We start from the raw sequence: 23117 nt of genomic DNA, 5'->3' as shown, positions 1-23117 counted from the left end.
CCTTAATGGCAGGAAGTAAGTGCCAGAGATAAGATTGGCAGAAATGTTGGCGGCAGTTTATATCGGCCTCACAATGAATACAGTGTTTCCCAATAAAAAAAATACTATAAGTTCAGTGATTGTACAAACACTGTGGGGAAATGGGCTGACTTTGGATTTAACCTTGTCCCACCCAGTAGGAAGTTGTTGGCTTGGAGTTATTATTGGTTACAGGTGGGAAGTTCACTTGCCTGGCAAAGCACTTACCAAAAATTGAGTACAAATTGCCCAAATACAGGTACTATGTCACAAATGTCTACCAGAATATTTTAAAGGGGATGTATTTCTCATATTAATCAATTCAGCTCTGCAAGTCAATTAAAATTGAGGCTCTTCCATTACTGGGGGTGCTTTAGTCAAACAGTTTTATTTCTTTTTTTTAGTTTTATTTTTTTAACACAAATCAGACAGGGGCGCTGTTCTGTTGGAGCCTATAGAAAATATGTCTTTAGCTAATCAGGCGAGTTACTGTATAATATGTAATGGGATTTTTACTGAGTTCTTGCTGGACTACAGATCCCAGCATGCCCAATTATTTTGGGAACTGGAATCTCCATATATAAGATAATAGGATGATAACTAACCGACTGCCAAACAGCAGTATTCTCATGGTGAATTCTTGCATCAAGAACCAGGGAGCTCAGTGTGGCATTTTTATAGAGGGCTTTATAAAACTGGGGATTAAACAAGATAGAGAAATAGTAAACTGCCTATTGCAATTACTAAAATGTGCTATATGGTAATACACAATATAGCCTATCTAGATGTTTTTTTCTAGGCTTGAGTGATATGTTTGGAGTCTGTGCTGGTAGGCAGACCTGCCAGACTACTCCTTTAAAATCTCACTTATATAAGTAAGCATACAACCACAACCATGGACTCATGTAGTTGTGCTCCTAACATCCTTATTGTTAATTTACCAACGGTAGATGAGAAGTATTTGCTGCTAATATTCATGCAGCTGTGATATTGTTGGAGCACAGATCCACAGAGCTGGTTGGATAACAATCTCCCCTGCACTCTTCTGAGCCTTGTACACGAAATATAAATCCACTGCAGAAACGCAGAGCAGCCTCTAACCTCCTGCATATTTGCTGGGACCCCAGGGACCCGCTCACATCTGCCAGAAAATTCCTTCCCGGGATGTGCAGAATGGAGGTGGTTTGGCAGAGAAATTCACTCTGATTTCCCTTAAAAAGAAGTTATTATTTGTATGTGTATTTATGTAGTGCTGCTTATATACCCTGTGCTGTGAATTCACAAAGGATTTATACTTCCTTTAAAAGATTTCATTTAGTTCTTCTGGCTTCCTGTTGTACAGCTGCGGTTAGGGACGAGCGGGACATAATTTCAAGAGATCATAAAGTTTCTAAGCAGGAATCCTTGTATCAAGAGTTCAGCAAAGATTTAATATATTTTAACTACATTATAGCAACACAGGTGTACTTTTCTATTATTAACACCCTTTATTCGTGCTTGTTCCCCTATGGTTCTTATGCACAGTAACTTACCCTTTGGACTTGAAAACTTGCAACATTGGGTGACAGCAGTGAATTATAAAGCTTGCCATATAGAAACCAATAAAAGCTACAGGCTCAAGTCTGACCAGGCATGGACCAAGTTAGCAGATAAATGGCCTTTGTATGAGGCCCAAAAGTGCCACATACAGTGGGTAACTTCAGCTAATGAAAGATCAACACATTGACTGCATTTTTGTGGGGTAAAAACACAGAAATATATGTTTACCCCCCAAAACCCATATATTTTTGGAAAGTACACATTCTACCGAATCTAAAATGGGTACCCATGCCTTTCTGCTCCAAACTACTGAGTCGTAAGGCTTTCCCACAATTGTCGGTTTTGGTGAAATATCTGAAAATTGCCTCAAAGCTTCAACTTCCCAGCACCATATCACCCATGTATCGTTACGCACCAAGAAAAAGCACCCTAAATATGATTGCCAGGGTTCCTCCAAACAGTTTGGTGGCCATTGTTCATAGGTTTATCAAAGTATCTGGCATTTAGAGGCCTCAAAATGAAGTTAGCGCATACAAATAGTCCTGTGGGTAACTTCATCTAATGAAAAATCAACACATTGACTGCATTTTTGTGGGGTAAAAACACAGAAATATATGTTTACCCCCCAAACCCATACATTTTTGGAAAGTACACATTCTACTGAATCTAAAATGGGTACCCATGCCTTTCTGCTCCAAACTACTGAGTCGCAAGGCTTTCCCAAAGTTGTCGGTTTTGGTGAAATATCTGAAAATTGCCTCAAAGCTTCAACTTCCCAGCACCATATAACCCATGTGCAGGGCCGCCATCAGGGGGGTACAGGGGGTACACCTGTACCGGGCCCGGGGCTAAAGGGGGGCCCGGCTGTGCTGAAGACCCGAAGTCGCGCTGAAAATTGTATGTGGAGGAGAAGAGCAAAGTTAGGGATTATCTGCAAGTTCCACTATCAGTAAACTCAATTTCAAGCTGTGACACAATGCACAACTGAAGTTTTCATCAGCAGTATGAAATTTGCAGACGATCCCTAACTCTGCAATCTCGCCTTGCCCCAGTGCTTTTCAGCCAATGACAGCGTCTCCCTTCCTTATGTCCCGCCCCTGTTTTCTTTATGGCACAGAGAGAGCTGAGTGAGTGGCAGCATCCTGGAGCTTACAGAGAAGCAGAACATGAGAGAGACAAAGCAGTGCTGTGTATGTTGTACTTAGTATTTGCCTAACTATGACTCTTTGTAGTGTCATATGTTTACCTACCACAGACAGTGTGTGCACTGCCCACTTATACAATGATTTTTTTTGTAGGGGGCCCCTGGCACTGATAGTTTTTTTTAACTTATGGGGGGGCCCTGACCACCAATTTTTTTTAGAAAAACATTTACGGGGCCCCTGGTGCCAATAGTTTTTTTTTTTAACTTATGGGGGGGTCCTGACCACCAATGCTTTTTTATAAAACATTTATGGGGCCCCTGGTGCCAATAATTTTTTTTTAACTTATAGGGGGGCCTGACCACCAATGCTTTTTTAAAAAACATTTATGGGGCCCCTGGTGCCAATAGTTTTTTTTTTTAACTTATAGGGGGGGCCTGACCACCAATGCTTTTTTAAAAAACATTTATGGGGCCCCTGGTGCCAATAGTTTTTTTTTATACTTATCGGGGGGGCTGACCACCAATGCTTTTTTAAAAAAACATTTATGGGGCCCCTGGTGCCAGTAGTTTTTTTTTTAACTTATGGGGGGCCCTGACCACTAATGTTTTTTTAAAAACTTTTATGTGGGACCCCTGACGCAAATTTTTTTGTTTTTTAAATTATAAGGGGGCCCTGACCACCAATGGCTTTTTTTTGTGAGTGGGGGGTTTACCATTTTAAGCGGTTGTGTCTTTGTGGACATTTTACTGTGGTGTGGGCGGGATCTGCGGTGGGCCTTGGGGGTGGGCGGGGACCGGGGGGCCCAGAAAATTTTGCTGTACGGGGCCCCGTGATTTCTGATGGCAGCCCTGCCCATGTGTCATTACGTACTAAGAAAAAGCACCCTAAATATGATTGCCAGGGTTACTCCGAACAGTTTGGTGGCCATTGTTCATAGGTTTACCAAAGTATCTGGCATTTAGAGGCCCCAAAATGAAGTTAGCGCATACAAACAGTCCCGTGGGTAACTTCAGCTAATGAAAAATCAACACATTCACTGCATTTTTGTGGGGTAAAAACACAGAAATATATGTTTACCCCCCAAACCCATATATTTTTGGAAAGTACACATTCTACTGAATCTAAAATGGGTACCCATGCCTTTCTGCTCCAAACTACTGAGTCGCAAGGCTTTCCCAAAGTTGTCGGTTTTGGTGAAATATCTGAAAATTGCCTCAAAGCTTCAACTTCCCAGCACCATATCACCCATGTGTCATTACGTACTAAGAAAAAGCACCCTAAATATGATTGCCAGGGTTCCTCCGAACAGTTTGGTGGCCATTGTTCATAGGTTTACCAAAGTATCTGGCATTTAGAGGCCCCAAAATGAAGTTAGCGCATACAAACAGTCCCGTGGGTAACTTCAGCTAATGAAAAATCAACACATTGACTGCATTTTTGTGGGGTAAAAACACAGAAATATATGTTTACCCCCCAAACCCATACATTTTTGGAAAGTACACATTCTACCGAATCTAAAATGGGTACCCATGCCTTATTGCTCCAAACTACTGAGTCGCAAGGCTTTCCCAAAGTTGTCGGTTTTGGTGAAATATCTGAAAATTGCCTCAAAGCTTCAACTTCCCAGCACCATATCACCCATGTGTCATTACGTACTAAGAAAAAGCACCCTAAATATGATTGCCAGGGTTACTCCGAACAGTTTGGTGGCCATTGTTCATAGGTTTACCAAAGTATCTGGCATTTAGAGGCCCCAAAATGAAGTTAGCGCATACAAACAGTCCCGTGGGTAACTTCAGCTAATGAAAAATCAACACATTGACTGCATTTTTGTGGGGTAAAAACACAGAAATATATGTTTACCCCCCAAACCCATACATTTTTGGAAAGTACACATTCTACCGAATCTAAAATGGGTACCCATGCCTTATTGCTCCAAACTACTGAGTCGCAAGGCTTTCCCAAAGTTGTCGGTTTTGGTGAAATATCTGAAAATTGCCTCAAAGCTTCAACTTCCCGGCACCATATCACCCATGTGTCATTACGTAATAAGAAAAAGCACCCTAAATATGATTGCCAGGGTTCCTCCGAACAGTTTGGTGGCCATTGATCATAGGTTTACCTAAGTATCTGGCATTTAGAGGCCCCAAAATGAAGTTAGCGCATACAAACAGTCCCGTGGGTAACTTCAGCTAATGAAAAATCAACACATTGACTGCATTTTTGTGGGGTAAAAACACAGAAATATATGTTTACCCCCCAAACCCATATATTTTTGGAAAGTACACATTCTACTGAATCTAAAATGGGTACCCATGCCTTTCTGCTCCAAACTACTGAGTCGCAAGGCTTTCCCAAAGTTGTCGGTTTTGGTGAAATATCTGAAAATTGCCTTAAAGCTTCAACTTCCCAGCACCATATCACCCATGTGTCATTACGTACTAAGAAAAAGCACCCTAAATATGATTGCCAGGGTTCCTCCGAACAGTTTGGTGGCCATTGTTCATAGGTTTACCAAAGTATCTGGCATTTAGAGGCCCCAAAATGAAGTTAGCGCATACAAACAGTCCTGTGGGTAACTTCAGCTAATGAAAAATCAACACATTCACTGCATTTTTGTGGGGTAAAAACACAGAAATATATGTTTACCCCCCAAACCCATACATTTTTGGAAAGTACACATTCTACCGAATCTAAAATGGGTACCCATGCCTTATTGCTCCAAACTACTGAGTCGCAAGGCTTTCCCAAAGTTGTCGGTTTTGGTGAAATATCTGAAAATTGCCTCAAAGCTTCAACTTCCCAGCACCATATCACCCATGTGTCATTACGTACTAAGAAAAAGCACCCTAAATATGATTGCCAGGGTTCCTCTGAACATTTTGGTGGCCATCGTTCATAAGTTTACCAAAGTATATGGCATTTAGAGGCCCCAAAATGAAGTTAGCACATACAAATTGTCCGGTGGGTAACTTCATCTAATGAAAAATCAACACATTCACTGCATTTTTGTGGGGTAAAAAACACAGAAATATATGTTTACCCCCCAACCCCATATATTTTTGGAAAGTACACATTCTACAGAATCTAAAATGGGTACCCATGCCTTTCTGCTCCAAACTCCAAAAGTCGCAAGGCTTTGCCAAATTTGGCGGTTTTGGTGAAATATCTGGAAATTGCCTCAAAGCTTCAACTTTCCAGCATCGTATTGTCCATGTATCATTACCAGCATAAAGCATCCTAAATATAAACATATGGGTCTACTAAACAGTTTGATGCCCAATGTGCATAGATATACCAAACTTTGTGGCGCACAGAGACCCCCAAATGACAATATGTATAGACATTTTCACGGCTGACGCTTTGGCTGCTGCAATATGAGCACCTGGAGTGTGTATTATGCGACATTAGACCCCCCTAACAGTACAGAGACCCCAGAAAACCATATATTTTCAGAAAGTACACATTCTGACGAATCCAATATGGGTAAATAAGTGTTTCTACTGCAAACTTCCAAACTGCAAAGCAATGCTGAACATAACGGTTTTTATCAAATTTCTGAAAATCGTCACAAAGCTTGAATTCTACCCCATTATATGCCACACATTTCGTAACGTATCAGCATAAAACATCCTAAATATGAACGCCAGGGGTCTACTGAACACTTTGATGCCCAGTATGCATAGATATACCAAACTTTGTGGCGCACAGAGACCCCCAAATGACAATAGTGTATATACATTTTCATGGCTGACGCGCTGGCTGCTGCAATATGAGCACCTGGTGTGCGTATTATGCGACATTAGACCCCCCTAACAGTACAGAGACCCCAGAAAACCATATATTTTCAGAAAGTACACATTCTGACGAATCCAATATGGGTAAATAAGTGTTTCTACTGCAAACTGCCAAACTGCAAAGCAATGCTGAACATAACGGTTTTTATCAAATTTCTGAAAATCGTCACAAAGCTTGAATTTTACCCCATTATATGCCCCACATTTCGTAACGTATCAGCATAAAACATCCTAAATATGAACGCCAGGGGTCTACTGAACACTTTGATGCCCAATATGCATAGATATACCAAACTATGTGGCGCACAGAGACCCCCAAATGACAATAGTGTATATACATTTTCATGGCTGACGCGCTGGCTGCTGCAATATGAGCACCTGGTGTGTGTATTATGCGACATTAGACCCCCCTAACAGTACAGAGACCCCAGAAAACCATATATTTTCAGAAAGTACACATTCTGACGAATCCAATATGGGTAAATAAGTGTTTCTACTGCAAACTGCCAAACTGCAAAGCAATGCTGAACATAACGGTTTTTATCAAATTTCTGAAAATCGTCACAAAGCTTGAATTTTACCCCATTATATGCCCCACATTTCGTAACGTATCAGCATAAAACATCCTAAATATGAACGCCAGGGGTCTACTGAACACTTTGATGCCCAATATGCATAGATATACCAAACTATGTGGCGCACAGAGACCCCCAAATGACAATAGTGTATATACATTTTCACGGCTGACGCGCTGGCTGCTGCAATATGAGCACCTGGTGTGTGTATTATGTGACATTAGACCCCCCTAACAGTACAGAGACCCCAGAAAACCATATATTTTCAGAAAGTACACATTCTGACGAATCCAACATGGGTAAATAAGTGTTTCTACTGCAAACTGCCAAACTGAAAAGCAATGCTGAACATAACGGTTTTTATCAAATTTCTGAAAATCGTCACAAAGCTTGAATTTTACCCCATTATATGCCCCACATTTCGTAACGTATCAGCATAAAACATCCTAAATATGAACGCCAGGGGTCTACTGAACACTTTGATGCCCAATATGCATAGATATACCAAACTATGTGGCGCACAGAGACCCCCAAATGGATATAAAGTAGATAAAATTTACAAGGCAAAACAAAATAAGGCAGTAAAGAGTGAAATGCAAAAAAATCCAATAAAACCACAAAAATCAATGTTTTTTTTTCCAGACTAGTGTTATCGGCCGTCAGAATCACAGTTTGAATATTTTAGCTGGGCCAAACAGGTTATACGGCTAGAAACAAGTGAACACAACATACGCAGAGCTGAAAATGCAATAAAATGGCTAAAAATTCAATAAAATGGCTAAAAATGCACCAAAATACCCAAAATTGCAATATAATCACCGAAATAACATAAAAAAGATATTGCACAGTACGGTTAGCGAATACGCTATTCGTAATGGCAATAAAACATTTTTTTCAGCCAAAAAAAGAGACAATGCGATAAGAAAAAAAAAAAAAAGCCACAATGCCATGTATGTGCGTGTGCGTGTGTACAAATGGTAAATTACATGTTATGTGTGCGTGTGCACGTGTGTGTAAGTGCAGTGAGTGTAAGTGACCCCCCCAATCCCCAAAAATGTATGTGTAAGTGTGTGTAAGTGTGAATCTAAGTGTGTATTACTGTAATAAGTGTGTGTTGGTGTGTTTGTGTGTGTAATTGTTGCACTAACCTGAAAAAATCGCTGGAGACTGTTGCAGGCGATCAGGAAGACTCCCTGGAAGACATCTGCCTCGTGGTTCCTGTCTGTGTGCTGTGGGGGCGGAGATCGTCGATCCGGTGCAGGCTGCAGCAGCAGGACACGTAAGTAACAGGTGCCTGCTGCTGTTTTTGGGCCCCTGGGCGATCGCGCCCCAGGGGCCACTCGATCCCCTGCTCTGCTCGTTGCCTAGGGGCAGGGGATCGAGCAGGAACGGAGCGAGCGGCTCTAACAGCCGCTCCTCCGCTTCTGAACCCGGAAGTGCTGTAGAACGTAGAATCTACGTTCTGTGGCATTTCAAGTACCTTTGCCACAGAACGTAGATTCTACGATCTGTGGCATTTAAAGGGTTAAATATACTGTATTTCACAAGTAAATGAAAACAACAGAAAGATTCAGTTATTGGGTCCATGGCACTTCCTTATTATGAACTCTCAGGAATGGGGTAAAATTGATGTTTGCTGACAGTTGTGTTATTCGGGGCTACTCCTCACCACGAGCCTCAAGCTAGCACACATGAACAATCACTATTCTGGAAGCAGCATAAATTGCTTTCCCCTGCACCCCCAGTGAGTGACGGACCCAAAAGTGCAGTTTCTACTGCTATTTTACATCATTGTATAAGGTGCCAAGTTTTTGCTGGGTACAAGAAAGTTTGCTGGGTTTTCCCAGGCCCCCTGCTCTTCACTGCACATAGGATGAAATGCTGCTTTCATGTCTATGTATATATACGTATAAAGCCATAGCAGTCCAGTTTCTCAACCTCATTCTTCTATTCATTTTCTGCTGGATTCTGTCAGTATTCTGTCCATAGTGAGCAAGCTGCCAGTATGGTGCTTGTTATATTGACCTCACGTCACAGATGAAACCCACAGAGACACATGGAGCAGACAGCATCCTTACAGATAGTGCCCCAGCTGGAATCAAACCTAGGACCCGGCACTGCATAGCAACAATACTGGACACCATCGCTCATAAGTCGTCCTGGGGAAACTGTCTGTCCAAAAAGCAATCTTCATAAATCTGGGCCCTTTGGTTTTGTTTGGAGGCCCGAAAAGGTTTTACTTCAGCATCCAGCACTTTTAATGACTTCAACTGTGCCTGATCCCAACATCAATAAAACTCAGAGAAGATCCTTAGTTTGATAAATATACTGTATATACAGTGGTGCTTGTAAACCCTTTCAGATTTTCTATACAGGTATTGGATCTGTTATCTGAAAACCTTTTATCCTGAAAGCTCCAAATTACGGAATGGTCATCTCCCACAGACTCCATTTTATCCAAATAATCCAAATGTTTAAAAATCGGTTCCATTTTCTCTGTAGTAAAAAAACAGGACATTGTACTTGATCCTAACAGAGATATAATTAATCCTTATTGGAAGAAAAAACAGCCTTTTGGTTTATTAAATGTTAACATGATTTTGTAGTAGACAAGGTATAAAGATCCAAATTACAGAAAGATCCATTATCCATGCAGTCTGGATACCAGGTCTCACATCTGTATTTTTTTTATATGAATGTGAACTAAAACAGTATCTGCTTTTCAAGACTTAAAACATGAAAGAACCCCTAGTTATACAAATGAAAAAAAAATGATTATATTTGGTCATGTATTTACTCCATTTCTCCATACAGAACAGCTTCAGCTCTTGGATGTTTGTGGGTTTCCTCACATGAACCACTTTAGGTCTTTCCACAATATTTCAATTGGATTAATCTCAGGGCTCTGAACATTTTATTCTTCTTTAACTATTCTTAGGTAGAAAGACTTGTGTGTTTAGGATTGTTGTCTTCCTGCATGATCCACTGTCTCTTGAGATCCAGTTCACTGACAGATGTCTTGACATTTTCCTCTGAGATAGTTCAGAATTCATGTTCCATCAATGATGGCAGGCCGTCCATGCTCAGGTGTAGCAAAACAGGCTCAGACCAGAACACTCCCACCACCATCATGTTTCACTGATGGTAACCCAAAAAGTTCTATTTTGGCTTCATCTGTCCACAAAACATTATTCCAGTATCCGTCTGGTTTGTCCACATAATCTTTAGCAACCTGTAGACTGTCAGCAATATTTTTTGGGAGAGCAGTGGCTTTCTCTTTGCTATCTTGCCATACACACCATTACTGCTTAGTGTTCTCCTGATGGTGGACTCATGAACATCAACTTTCACCAATGTGAGACAAGCCTGCAGTTGCTTAGAAGTTACACTGGGTTCCTTTGTATACTCTCGATCTACTAGATGCCTTGCAGTTGGAGTTATCTTTGATGGTTGACCACTTCTGGGTAGGGTAACAACCAGGCCCGGACTGGCAATCTGTGGGTTCTGGCAAATGCCTGAGGTCCACAGTCTTGAATTTCCTCCATTTGTACACAATCTGTCTGACTGTTGAGATTCTTTAGAGATAGTCTTGTGACCTTTTCAGCTTTATGGGCATCAGCAACTCTTTTTCTGAAGTCCTCAGACTTTTCCTTTGTTCAAACCATGACACACATCCACAAATGTATTGTATGTGGGATTCTTTATATACTTGTTGGACTTGTTTGAAAATCAGAAGATGTTTTAGGTCACATTCATAGGAAAATCTAGAAGATTCTAAAGGGTGCACAACTTTCAAGAACCACTGTATAAAAGCACCAATAAGCACCTAATTAAAGGAAAGTATCTAATTTTTACAAGCAAAGCAAAACCTCCTTGTAAATGCAATGTCCCAGTGGTTTGAAAAATGCTGACTGCATAGCCAGGGAATACCATTTATTCCCAATGATTTCATTCTGTCTCCACACTGTATAGACATTTTTGGGCCTTCTTCTTATGGGTCCCTTTTAGAAACCCCTTGGGTTATTTTACTCGGCTGCCTAATTTTAATTGCTGTTTCACAAGTCATTTGTCCATGTGACCTGCACTATTTAACTTAAAGGGACAGCGGAAATTGTCCTCCTATTGCCAATTATTCTGAAGCCAACGAGAGGGGGGTTGGGAAAGGCAGCAGGGTGTGGGGCACAAGTCGCAGAACAAGGTTAATGAGCTTCCTTCATTAGCCACATGCAGTCAGCAGGGCACCATTCAGCTTCAATGGTTCTATGAGAAGGGAAATGCACAAAGAAAAGGCCAGAGGATTCTGTCACAGTGGCACAGACTATCTGATACCCACTGTAATCAGCAGACCTGTGCTGCTTTATGACTGAGATTCCAGCCATCTTTATAACAGATCATTCTGTCACAGTGACACAGACCCTTACTGATCCTTTTCCTGCCGCGTAGGGCCAGGGAGGAAAGTCAGAAGCCGAGCTTCTGACTATCTTAGGTATTAAAGGTGATTTTATGGACAATTTTGGTTTGTAAATTGTATTTATTTCTAGCAGCTGGAAAAGACATCACTTTATTACTCACTATTCCTCATTTATTCCATTACTGATTTAAGGCTATTTTTCTTGATATGTGCCTCTCTTTCTGTTCACATCCCATGTCAATATTCCCTTTATTATTTCTAGCAGCTGATAGATAGGCTTCGGGATGTATGACACTACAAGACTGTCATCTCGATGAATGCCTGGAAGTAATTTACTTTAACTCCAATAATTAAGTCACTGTGTCTAGAGCATTTTGTATGGGTGGAGCAAGATTTTTTTCCCCATTCAGTTAAATTTGGTACTGGTGATTCTGTGATCTGCCAGTATGCATGTTTAATTGGGAATAGCCATCTACTAGAATGGTCTGTGGATCATTTATAACCAGTTGTGTGTAGATTACACCAGAAGAGAAGGAAGACATATATATATATATATACTCTGTCAAAATGCTGGCACTCTCGTCAACACAATTTGTGTGCCTGGGTGTCTGCAGACAGTCCACACCACTCCATATGGATCAGCACTCACGGATCTTTAAAAAAGTATACAAAGTGCCTGGTGTAGGCCGAAAGTCAGTTATGTGTTTATAATAAATATTTTTATACTTTATTTTAAAGACATGTGAGTGTGGATATATATATATATATGTTTAGGCTAACCTATGGCAGTTGCATGAAGAGCTGAAAGTCGTTACAGCGAGTGGTGGGTTTGTGCAGGCCTTGAAGTAAGTCGTATCATAATAAACCCTAAGAACTGAAAGGCCCGGAATTAAGTTCTTTCTTGGCACTGTATCACAGAGGTTCTCTGTACGTGGCTCTGCTTCTCTGCAGTCCAATTTCTTCCATGACCGTTGCTGATTAAGGGCTTTTATGTAGTGAAATTGACATCTCTCTGCTGCCTGTGCTGAAAGGCTGTAGTCACGTAGGTTTGTTTAGCCAAGGCTTGAGGAATGAGGAGAGATGAGGCTGATGGGCAGGAGGGCAGACTCCCATGGTGATAATAATAGGATCTTTCAGATGCTCCTGCTGCAAGAATGGATGAATGGGGAAGCAGGAATTGGTGCAGGTTGGGCAGGTCTGCTGTGGATGGAGCTGCAGCTCTTCTGTGTTGGAACAACAGACCTATGTTAGACCTGGACATCCCAGGCACATGGACCAAATGACTGGACCAAGACCAATAGCTGTCAGCATTCTACATGTGCGGGGCAGCATATGGACAGGACATTGGTGTTCCCTGGCACTTGCAGGGGGCTGATAAATGTCTCCACCCGTCTCTAAAATATTCCTGTTGCACCATAATAAACAGTGTCTGCCTTAATTACACCCATGTAAATATAGTACCCAGCTCTTGTGTTTACAGAAAAGTGGGTTGCCCTTGTTACAGGTCTAATTAAAGGGGAAATTAGGCTGTGCAGCTGCATTTCACGAGCTCCAAATGAAAAGATACACCTCTGAGTGCAACCAAGTCCTGCTGAGGCTATTTATAAGAATGGAGGCAAAAGACAGTAGTTCCAGAAAGTCACAGAAATGAAATAAATAAAAGGAAGTTTGGGAGACTTGTTTGTCCTTATATGGAATGATGGGCATGCTCCTTCAAAGTCAGATCTGGTTTCATGAGTTTAAAGGCAGTTTGGGCTCAATTAAGCACAGACCTTTAATTTCCATGTTTACCCTTTGGATGAATCTGAACAAGTTCAATAACAGCAATTCTATTACCCCCGCAAGTGGGGTAATACCTTTGAACTTCATGGCAGAGGTTTGAATTTGACCAAATACTAAACACTGTGAAGAAACTGAGCACCATGATTGACTGCCAACTTGCCCACTCCAGACCAAGTCAGCAGCTTATTGGTCTGTATATTAGGTCACAACAGCCTTCCCCGCAATATTTGATTAGGTAATGGTCAGATGCCTTGGACTCTGTTCCTCAGGGCTACCATTCAAGCTCATAGTACTTAGTTGACAGGCCCTGTATTCTTAGCCCTCTTTCTCTCGGACTCACAGGCACCCTAAATGTATCAATAAATGTATAAATAAATCAAGTTTGACAATACCACTAATCCACCCATACTGTACCCTGATATGGCCTCATGCCCACAGCCCACCCCTTTTTTGGTTTCTCATTTGGACTTTTTGTGTCCAAAAAGCTTTTTGGCATTATTAATATTTTTCTCCTGTCATTCATCACAGAGATATTTTCATGCTCCTTTTGGCACAGGGCCCCTATTCCTGGGCCCAGTATTTTTTCCTCTTTTCATTAGTTGAGCCTCTCGACTCAGGTGCTTAATCTTCCGATCTGGTTTCATGTGTTTAAAGGCAGTTTGGGCTCAATTAAGCACAGACCTTTAATTTCCATGTTTTCCCTTTGGGTGAATCTGAACAAGTACAATAATATTCTATTACCCCTGCAAGTTAGTGTATTATACCTGGGGCAGGAGAGGTACTTAATGTTGCATTGCCCAGTTTTCTTAATATGAACTGTGGGAATTTAGCAGCACATTTATGCAAATGTTAATTTTAAAAGGCGTATCTACTAAGAAGTTGATGCAGATTGCTTTTTATTTAATGCCGATGATGAGGGACTAGAACTAGAGTTATGCAGCAGACCCTAACCCTAGAGTATGCCTGGCGTGCAATTTGGGGTGGGGCACAATTGCAGCAACGGCAATCTCATACCTCGCAACTGTTACGTTTTTCATGGGCCAGTCCCGATTTTGACAGCTCAATTTGCAGTCCTGGAATAATGTCCCGACTTTCTCTTTGATCTTTTGGCAGAGCCCAGAACACTCAGCAGGTTCACTTCGATACTTTTGTAACAATGTAAGATAAGCAAAGAAGCAATTGTAACAATTTAAGATAAGTGAACACCAGAGAAGCCATGAATGATGGTGGGGACGGTGTTCTCTGTGCTGTTAAAAATAAAAACTAGGTAAATAGATAGGCTGTGTGAAATAAAAAAATGTTTCTAATATAGTTATTCAGAGACTTGAGGGGGGGCACATGGGTCATATCTGTTGCTTTTGAATCTGAGCTGAATGCTGTGGATCAATTACAAACTCACTGAACAGTTATGTCCCATGTGGCCCCCCTTCAAGTCACTGACTTAAGGTGGCCATACACGGGCCGATAAAAGCTGCCGACAGACCAAGTCGGCAGCTTATTGGCCCGTGTATGGGGGCCCCCGACGGGCTTCCCCGATCGAGATCTGGCCGAAAGTCGGCCAGATCTCGATCGGATGGGGTTAAAAATCCTGTCGGATCGCGGCCGCATCTGTTCGTTGATGCGGTCCCGCGATCCGACCGCCCGTTTGGCGAACGCTAGGATCCGATCGTTGGGCCCTAGGGCCCACGATCGGATCAGCCCGATATTGCCCACCTCAAGGTGGGCATATCGGAGGGAGATCCGCTCGTTTGGCGACATCGCCAAACGAGCGGATCTATCCGTGTATGGCCACCTTAACTCAGAGTTAGAGAGCTGAAAAGGAGGAAGTTGAGTTCTGTTCTGTTACTGTATATTAGACATTCAGTCATTCCAGCCTTTATACATTACATTTTTGGCTAACTAACTATATTAGAAACATTTTTTATTTTGCAGAGCCTATCTATTTACCTAGTTTTTATTTTTACACTGAACTGTTCCTTTTAACAACAGCTGGGCAGGTTGGCTCCTCCAGTTTAATGACCAGAAATTCGCCCGGCTTTTTGCTGCCCCTGGTAACTAGGGAGCTGCTGCTGCTGCCTGGGGTGAGTTTTTCAGCTCGTGGTCTTTGGAGGGTTTGCAGTTTTATTAATTGACGAAGTTGTACTGAGTTCCTCTCACCATGTTATCTCTTTGGCTGGAGGAACAGTGTTTGTGTTATGGTCACTGATATTGGTCACTGTTAGAGCAATGTAACATTTATATTGTTTTGTCGGGCTGTTTATATTCTCTGCACTGCTGATTCTGACTCTATAAACAGTGCTGCTGAAGTTAGCTGTTTAGCAGACTTGAAGTAGAAATTATTTCTGCCACATTGTTTCGAGGGTCAGAACCAGTGAACCCTGGGTAAGCGAGTTTATTTGTGAGTGGCATCTCATTTTCCTCTGCCTCCAGTTACTCAGTGCTGTCCTCCTGCCTGATCCTCACTCAGCTGGGATCCAGATGTCCTCAATAAACAGAAATCGGAACCGGGAAGCCTGGGTGGTCTCAGACAGGGCATGGGAGGAGGGATGCAGGATTGGAACACTTCATTCATGCTAATGTTACAGGAGGGAAACAAAGATCTTCGGTTTTCTACTTGTGCAAAGTTTTGGGGATTTAATGTTTATGGGGGGGGGGCATAAATGGCAATTGGGGGCTTTTGTGAGTGGGGAACCACAGATCACAGTCCTATGCAAATAGCAACTATCAAATTGCCATTGTTGCCCAAAAACATGCCACTATTCTGGGATATAACTAGTAAGGAAAGATGGTGTTGAGAGAAGCAATAGGATAGTGTGTATTGTGTAAGGCTTGTGTAAGGCAAGACAGTGTTGCAGGAAGGGGCTGTAACTGTGGATAACTGTGTAACTGTGGATAAGGCACAATAATGTTAGGCCTGATTGACATGCAGAGTGTGGCTGCTGTTGGGCTTCAGAGGGCTGTAACGGGATCTGGGAATTGTGCAAGACGGGATAAGTTGAGGTTCCAAAAAATATGCCTGGTTACTAACAGAATTTTATGAAGAATTGTGCTATTATAAGTACAGCCACTCATAGTCAGACCCCAAACTCTTCTAAACTCAGCCCACTTTAATATAAATCCCCAGCCCCCATTGCGGCCCCTGATCTGTGACTAAATAGGGCCAGTTAGAAGGCACGGTGACAAGGCAACTGAGAGAGGTATGAAACCAGAATATTAACCATTATGTTGCCTGGGGGAGGGCAGTTCATTTGTTGTCGACTCTCCATTTATTCACAGGAATTAGATCTGCAGCAGTGCGACCAGAAACCATTTCCTAATTAATTTACTAATGCTAATGTATTTCAGTAGGATGGACTAAATATCAATACTTCCCCTTTACTCTCTGCAAATTACAGCTAATTTGTTTTTTAAGCGATGTGCAATTGGCCTCTGGGTTTGTTTAACCCTCTCAGTGACAAAACTCATTGGCTCAGCTACAGCTCTGACAGCACCTGTACCTTTCCTTACTGCTATAGTTCCAGGGGTACTCAGGGCACAAATAAACACTCACCCCAAATCTTGCCCTAACCCACCTTCAGGCTGACACCCTTAGCTCATAACAAGGTTACAGATATATAGAAACATTGGGGTATCAGTCACCCTGCTATAGTTCCAGGGGTACCCAGAAAAGAAATAAGCACTCACCCCAAATCTCTCCCTAACTGGATTTCAGGATGGGCCCTCTTAGCTCATAAGTTTACAGATATATAGAAACATTGTCACCCTGCTATAGCTCCAGGGGTAACCAGGGAACAAATATGCACCCTAACTGGCCTTCAGAGTGGGCCCCTTCAGCTCATAAAAGGGTGTTCTGGGAGGTGTAGTTTAACTGTTCAGGTTGCCCATCCCTGCTGCTGATCTCCCTCCTAGAAATGATTATGAAACATTTTATCTCATGACTTGGATCCTAAGCGCTACTTGCTCCTGTCTCTGGGTTTCTCAGAGGGGGGTTACTTTATATTAGCGAAATGTGGAAAATTCTTCTAATTGCTGAATATGTTTTGGGTTCCCCTCGAGGAGCAGCTGGAATTTTGAGCTTGGGTATCGGATTTTTATAGGGTTCTATGAAACAACAAAATAATTAAATGTGATATGTATCTGTATAGTGTTGTCAAGGGGTAGTTTGTCTCCATCTGCTGGTCAGTAAGCAAAATGCCAGATTAAATGGCAGCCATACACGAGATTTAAAGGAACAGTAACACAGTAACACCAAAAAATGAAAGTGTTTTAAAGGAATAACAGTATAATGTAGTGTTGCCCTGCACCAGTAAAACTGGTGTGTTTGCTTCAGAAACTCTACTATAATTTATATAATTTATTTTATTATTTTTATATAGCTGCTGTATTGCCACGTGTGCCACTACCTTTAGACCAATTAGGCAGCTTATCTGGGTCTCTCGAAATGCCACTAACGGGCATGGCTATATCGGGGGTAATCTGAACGTTCGGTCCTATGGCCGAATGATCGGATTACGATGAGAGCTCAATGGGCTCCGGCGGGACGGTCTGGACAAAATCAAACCTGTCTGATTGACCAAACGACCGATCTCTGCCAGACGAAAAATGTCGGGACTCTCCACACACGGTCCAGAAATCGTACGAATCCACGATTCGTACGATAGGGTCTTTGCGTCTATGGCCACCTTTATATCTGCCCAAAAATCGGCCAGATCTCGATTGCCCAGATCTTTTCATATGTCCTTCATTGTAATGTAACCGTTTGGCCCTTGGCCAAAAGATAGCATTACCACAATATCGACCACCCTAGGTGGATCTGAGGAAAGAATAGCGAGGTTGTCAACTGAGCAAATCTTACAGTGTATGGTCACCTTAACTTTCTGCATGAATGGCAATTTGGGACATTTGCAATAGTTTTTTTTTTCTTTCTTATTATTGTCTTTGCATTTTTTAGTGGTGAGATTCTAGCTATCTGTATAACAGAACATTCTGTCACAATGGCACAGATCCTATTCAATACCCATTGTAAGCAGCAGTCCTGTCTTGCTTTATGGTTGAGATTCTAGCTATCTGTATAACAGAGCAATATGTCACAATGGCACAAATCATATCTGATCCCATTGTAAGCAGTAGTCCTGCAATTTAGGAAAATAGGAAATACAGGGCTGCATTTCTTCCTGCATTCCTCTGCTCTTGAACACAAGAAAGGTCCAGTTCAGGGGAAATTTATGAAGAAATACCCCTGTGTGTTAGAGACCTAATTAGTGAATCCAGTCTTCATTGACATATGCAGGGACAGATCTCTGATTTCCCTGGACTGCTTTTTTTTCCCAGACAATGTCTGCATTTTCCCACTGCTTTGATCTCTACAGTCCAGGTAAAGCAGTTTAATAGAGCAATGGCTTCCTTAAGCGGCCAAAAGTGTATCAGGATTAATATAATTGTGGCAGACTGAAAGTTTTCTCCTCTAGGATGGGCAACAAAATGTAAAGTTAAAGCTCCTAATGGGATTAATGTAAATCACTGTTATAAAACATATGCTCTGTATAGTAGCCCAAAGTTGCCTCACTACTTGTACATGATGCATATGTTTTACCAATGGCGATTTACATTAATCCCAGTAATAATGTTACGTTAGACATTTTGTTGCCCCCGCTGGAGAAGATTAATTGCAGATGACAAAACTTCCCATCTACCATCAGCCTTAGACCATCTCTTTTTAGCCAAGCCATTTCAGGCCTGAGGAAAGAAAACAGCCCGAGAGCAGGAAGTACAGAGATTCAGTGCTCTGTGTATGGTAAATACGAAAACTGGATTCACTTACTTGGGGGCAGGACCTTACTTGGGCTGGGAGATTAGAATAAGGAATGGACAGCTTGAAAGAATTTCTTTTCTCTCTAATAACAGATTATTCCTTCTGCTTCCACAGCCTGAAGACCTTGAAGGCCAGAACCTACATACTTTCAAGGTGAAGACCTTCAAGAAGGTGAAATCGTGCAGCGTGTGCAAGCAGGCCATCACCAAAGAGGGCAGTGCATGCAGGGGTAGGTGTGCCCTCACATGAAGGCATTTAGATTAGAGCCGCACTGTAGGTTTATATGGGGAACTGGGGTCTTGGCGCAGAGCAGATGTCCTGCACGTCTGTCCATCTTAAAATCAAGGATCGTGGTTGAGCATATAAAAAGCCCCTCTAAATACTGGGTTTCCGTCTATAACCTGTCCCTTATCACAGGTATAGAAATATATCCTGGTTCGTAGTTAACATATAAAGGAATCCGGTAACTTATGAACATAAAAGTTTATCTTACCACTATTAACTAATACAATTAAAACAAGGTATCACAGTGTAAATGAAATCCCATACTGAAAGAAACCTACAACATACAAGGCTTATTTATAAGGTTCTAACTATTCCAACTTAATGTCTTGGTGTGTGTGTGTGTGTGTGCATATAGTATAATGTCTAGGTGGCAATCCATAAAGGTGTCTCATCATATACAACACCTGTTCCTAAATCCTTGCTACTTCTCCTGTCGCTGCAAGTGGAAGGGCTTCCAGTTATATCCAATTGCCCTCATGATCACTATAGAGAAAACAGACCCTGTATCTGTTAGGGGCCCAGCCTGGATGATTAGCAGCTACAAAATACTCTATGTTCATGGAAAATGTCTAGTATTTTTTAGTTTAGTTTTGCTGTGGGGTCTACTAACTAGCAGGGCTGGATTTACGTAGCTGGTGCCCCTAGGCCCGCTGCCGTTCATCACTCCCATCCCCTCCCCTTTCTTCGCACAAATTTTCATCATCGGGACCGGAGCAATGGGGCTTGGTGCACGGGAAATAAAAATGTGGGTATGGTTGGGCCGCATGCTGCCCCCAAAAATTCTGCTGCCCAAGGCCCTGGCCTTTGTGGCCTTTCCACAAATCCAGGCCTGCTAACTAGACAGTAGCAGTCCATATAAATAGTAAAAATAACGAATGAATGTGCTAATAAATCAATCAGATTATTGGGGAGCAGTGGATTTTTCTGCCCTAAATGTAACTTACGTTCCCCTGTCATACTGTTCTGCTCTGTCATTGCTTGATACGTAAATTACATGTAAATTGCTAAATCTAGGGGGCCCAATGTTCTTGTTGTGGGGCCTGATAACTAGCATTCCACTACTGAAAAGTTCATGTAGAAGATGCTCATATAATTCAGTTGACAGATCCCAATAAAACAGCCGAGGTTACTCTATAAGAAGCAGTTCATATAAACAGTTCATAAAATAATTAATGTGCTAATACATCAGTCAGTTTATTGGGGTGAGTGGAGTTTTCCTTAAGTTTTTAAATTCATTGGTGGTCAGTGGAGTTTGCCCCTGCTGCTCTGCATTGCCATTGCTTGATACATAACTAATAACTAATAATAAAAGTGTAAACTTAAGTCATATTATGGTTCTAGGCAAGACAGAACAGTTTTTTACACTTTTTCCAGTTCAGATAGATCACCAGAAATAAAACCTTTTCCCATACTTTCTATTTTCTATTTGTGACTGTTTTTCTAATATTAAAGTGTAAAGTATCATTTGTCACCTTATAAGCAGCTCTGGTGAGGGGGGGGTCTGACCCTGTAAACTGTTCTAAATTGATACGTTTAGTGGATACATTTCTTATGTTTGTCCCCGCTGAGCAGAATTCCTGGATTTCATTAAAGGGGTTGATCACCTTCAAACACTTTTTTAAGTTCAGTTGGTTTCAGATAGATCACCAGAAATAAAGTATTTTTCCAATTACTTTTGATTTACTACTTATGAACGTTTTTCTAATACCGGAGTGTAAGATTTAATTTTTCACCTTCTAAAGCAGCTCTGGGGAGGGGGGTCGCCTACTCTTTAACTGCTCTAAATTGATACATTTAGTGGATACATTTATCTTTGTCCCTGCTGTTAAAGGCAGCTGTTAGAATGGATACAATAGTTGCTAATATTCCACAGACACTGCTGAGAAATGTATCAACTCATGCAGCTACTAAATGTAGCAAATTGTACAGTTCGGATGCTCCTGGGTCACTGAGCTGCCAGATTGAAACATCAGAGACACCAACATTAAACTTTAAACTTCAATTTTGGAAAAATTATAAAAAATGGAAAGCAATTTAAAAAAGTATTTGTTTATGGTGAATAATCTGAAAACAACTGAACTGAAAAAAAAAGTGTTTGGAAGGCGAACAACACCTTTAAGGGAGAAGGGGCGCTGTATTTTGTTAATTTCTCATGTAATATGGCATATTTAAAGCAATACCATTATGGCCCACAAGAGGACAGCACAATGCTTACAATATTGATGTGAGGGCTATACATGCTGCTTGATGGTAAATGAGAGAAGTTTAAGGATCTGTGATGCACAAGGCCAGTTTCATCAAAAGCACCCATTCTTTTAATCAGCTTTCCTATGTTACATTGTTACAAGAATCAGAACAAGCAGTATAAATATAAACTCCCATACAAAAGCTACTTTTAACAGCAATTATACTGACCTATAATGTATGGAAAATAACAAATGAGTGTATATTGGAAATTTGCTTTCATTAAGCTCTGATAGAGACAATAAGAGAGCTGCCTGGTGCATTATGAGAAGCCACATGTGTAGGCAAAAAATAAGGTTGCTGACATTAATCTTAATATTGCAGTTTAGTCATTCCACACAAGGTGGCAGCATTGTACCAGCAAATCTACCAATCTCCTTAGAATGTCATCAGCGCAATTTAGAGAGCAACAATATAAGGGAGAGGGAGGTTGTTGAACTTCAACTTACAGCACTCCCAGATCTCCAGTTGCCATTTCTTATATTATTAAAGGATTCAGTATGTTATGGATCCAAGTCCTCTTTGGCGACACAGTTTTTGTTCAGGGCTCTCATTAGATATCAGAAGGAAATATTAGGTGTTGTAACACTGGCACCTTGTCCTTTTCTCCAACCACTCGGCGCAGCAGAAATTCAGTCCAGACCAGTTCTGTACCCCCTGCAGTGCTCAATTGTCATTAACCCACCTGATAAACATGACTGAGAATTCCCTGCCCTCATTAACCTGCTTTGAATGGGTTCAGTTTTGGGCCCTGAAGCTGTTGTTGGACCACAGTTCCCAGGAGCACATAACAGCGTCGAACACTACACACATTGCACAATACACAGGCATTGCAGGTATACTCAGTATAGCACAGCTCTGTGCAACAAGCAGCTATCCACCTGATGGTACAATTCAAAGCTACATAATGACATAGTTAGAGCTATAAAGAAGCAGAGAGGGCAGAGGGTGCATCACTTGTTCTGCTTTCTCCCATCTGTTCCCTATGGGGACCCTGGGTCCAGACACATAGCTGAAAAGGAGTGAGAGAGAACAGGAGCCATAAACCTACAGTAGGCCAGAGAGATTTAGGAATGTGGGAAAGAGAGGGATCGGGTCCTAGCAGAACTCTCCCCATTCCCTGTTTATTCATCTGACTCGCTCACTTCCAAACAAGGCTCGATAGAGCCAAGCTCTACACCCATTCCATGGCCCTTTATGGAAAGCTCTGCAATCGCACATTCGCTACCATATTGAACCTGCAGCTGGGAGTCTTCCTTTAACCTTCTCATGGACGTGTTGCAGGAGGTTCTTATAAACTCATTGCAGTGTATGTTGCAACTCTCTCTATGTGTGCCATTCTCCATGAGTGCCACCTGTTGGGGCTAATGTCATCACATTCATTCAAGTCCCATGGCTACATTAGTAAATAAACAAGGAAATGAGGGCAAAGGACTTTCTTGGGTTCTGAGCAGCAGGATCATTGATCTTTCATCTGCTTCTCCCATTAAATATCTTGTACAAATAGAG

General features: G+C 41.6%; 1 protein-coding gene across 5 annotated transcripts in view; it reads left to right on the top strand.

The window, feature by feature from the left end:
- tns1.S (tensin 1 S homeolog) overlaps nt 1–23117 on the top strand; it is a 199378-nt gene that overhangs the window by 49117 nt on the left and 127144 nt on the right. For all 5 annotated transcript variants that reach the window (XM_041578022.1, XM_041578024.1, XM_041578025.1 and 2 more), the window contains exon 2: nt 19194–19308. In XM_041578022.1, coding sequence (XP_041433956.1) covers nt 19194–19308 — 115 coding nt within the window. The remainder of the gene's footprint in view (nt 1–19193; nt 19309–23117) is intronic.

This window comes from Xenopus laevis, chromosome 9_10S (assembly GCF_017654675.1).
Source record: "Xenopus laevis strain J_2021 chromosome 9_10S, Xenopus_laevis_v10.1, whole genome shotgun sequence".
Taxonomy (NCBI): Eukaryota; Metazoa; Chordata; class Amphibia; order Anura; family Pipidae; genus Xenopus; species Xenopus laevis.
The sequence above is the reverse complement of the archived record's forward strand: the minus strand, read 5'-3'. Positions and strand labels throughout refer to the sequence as shown.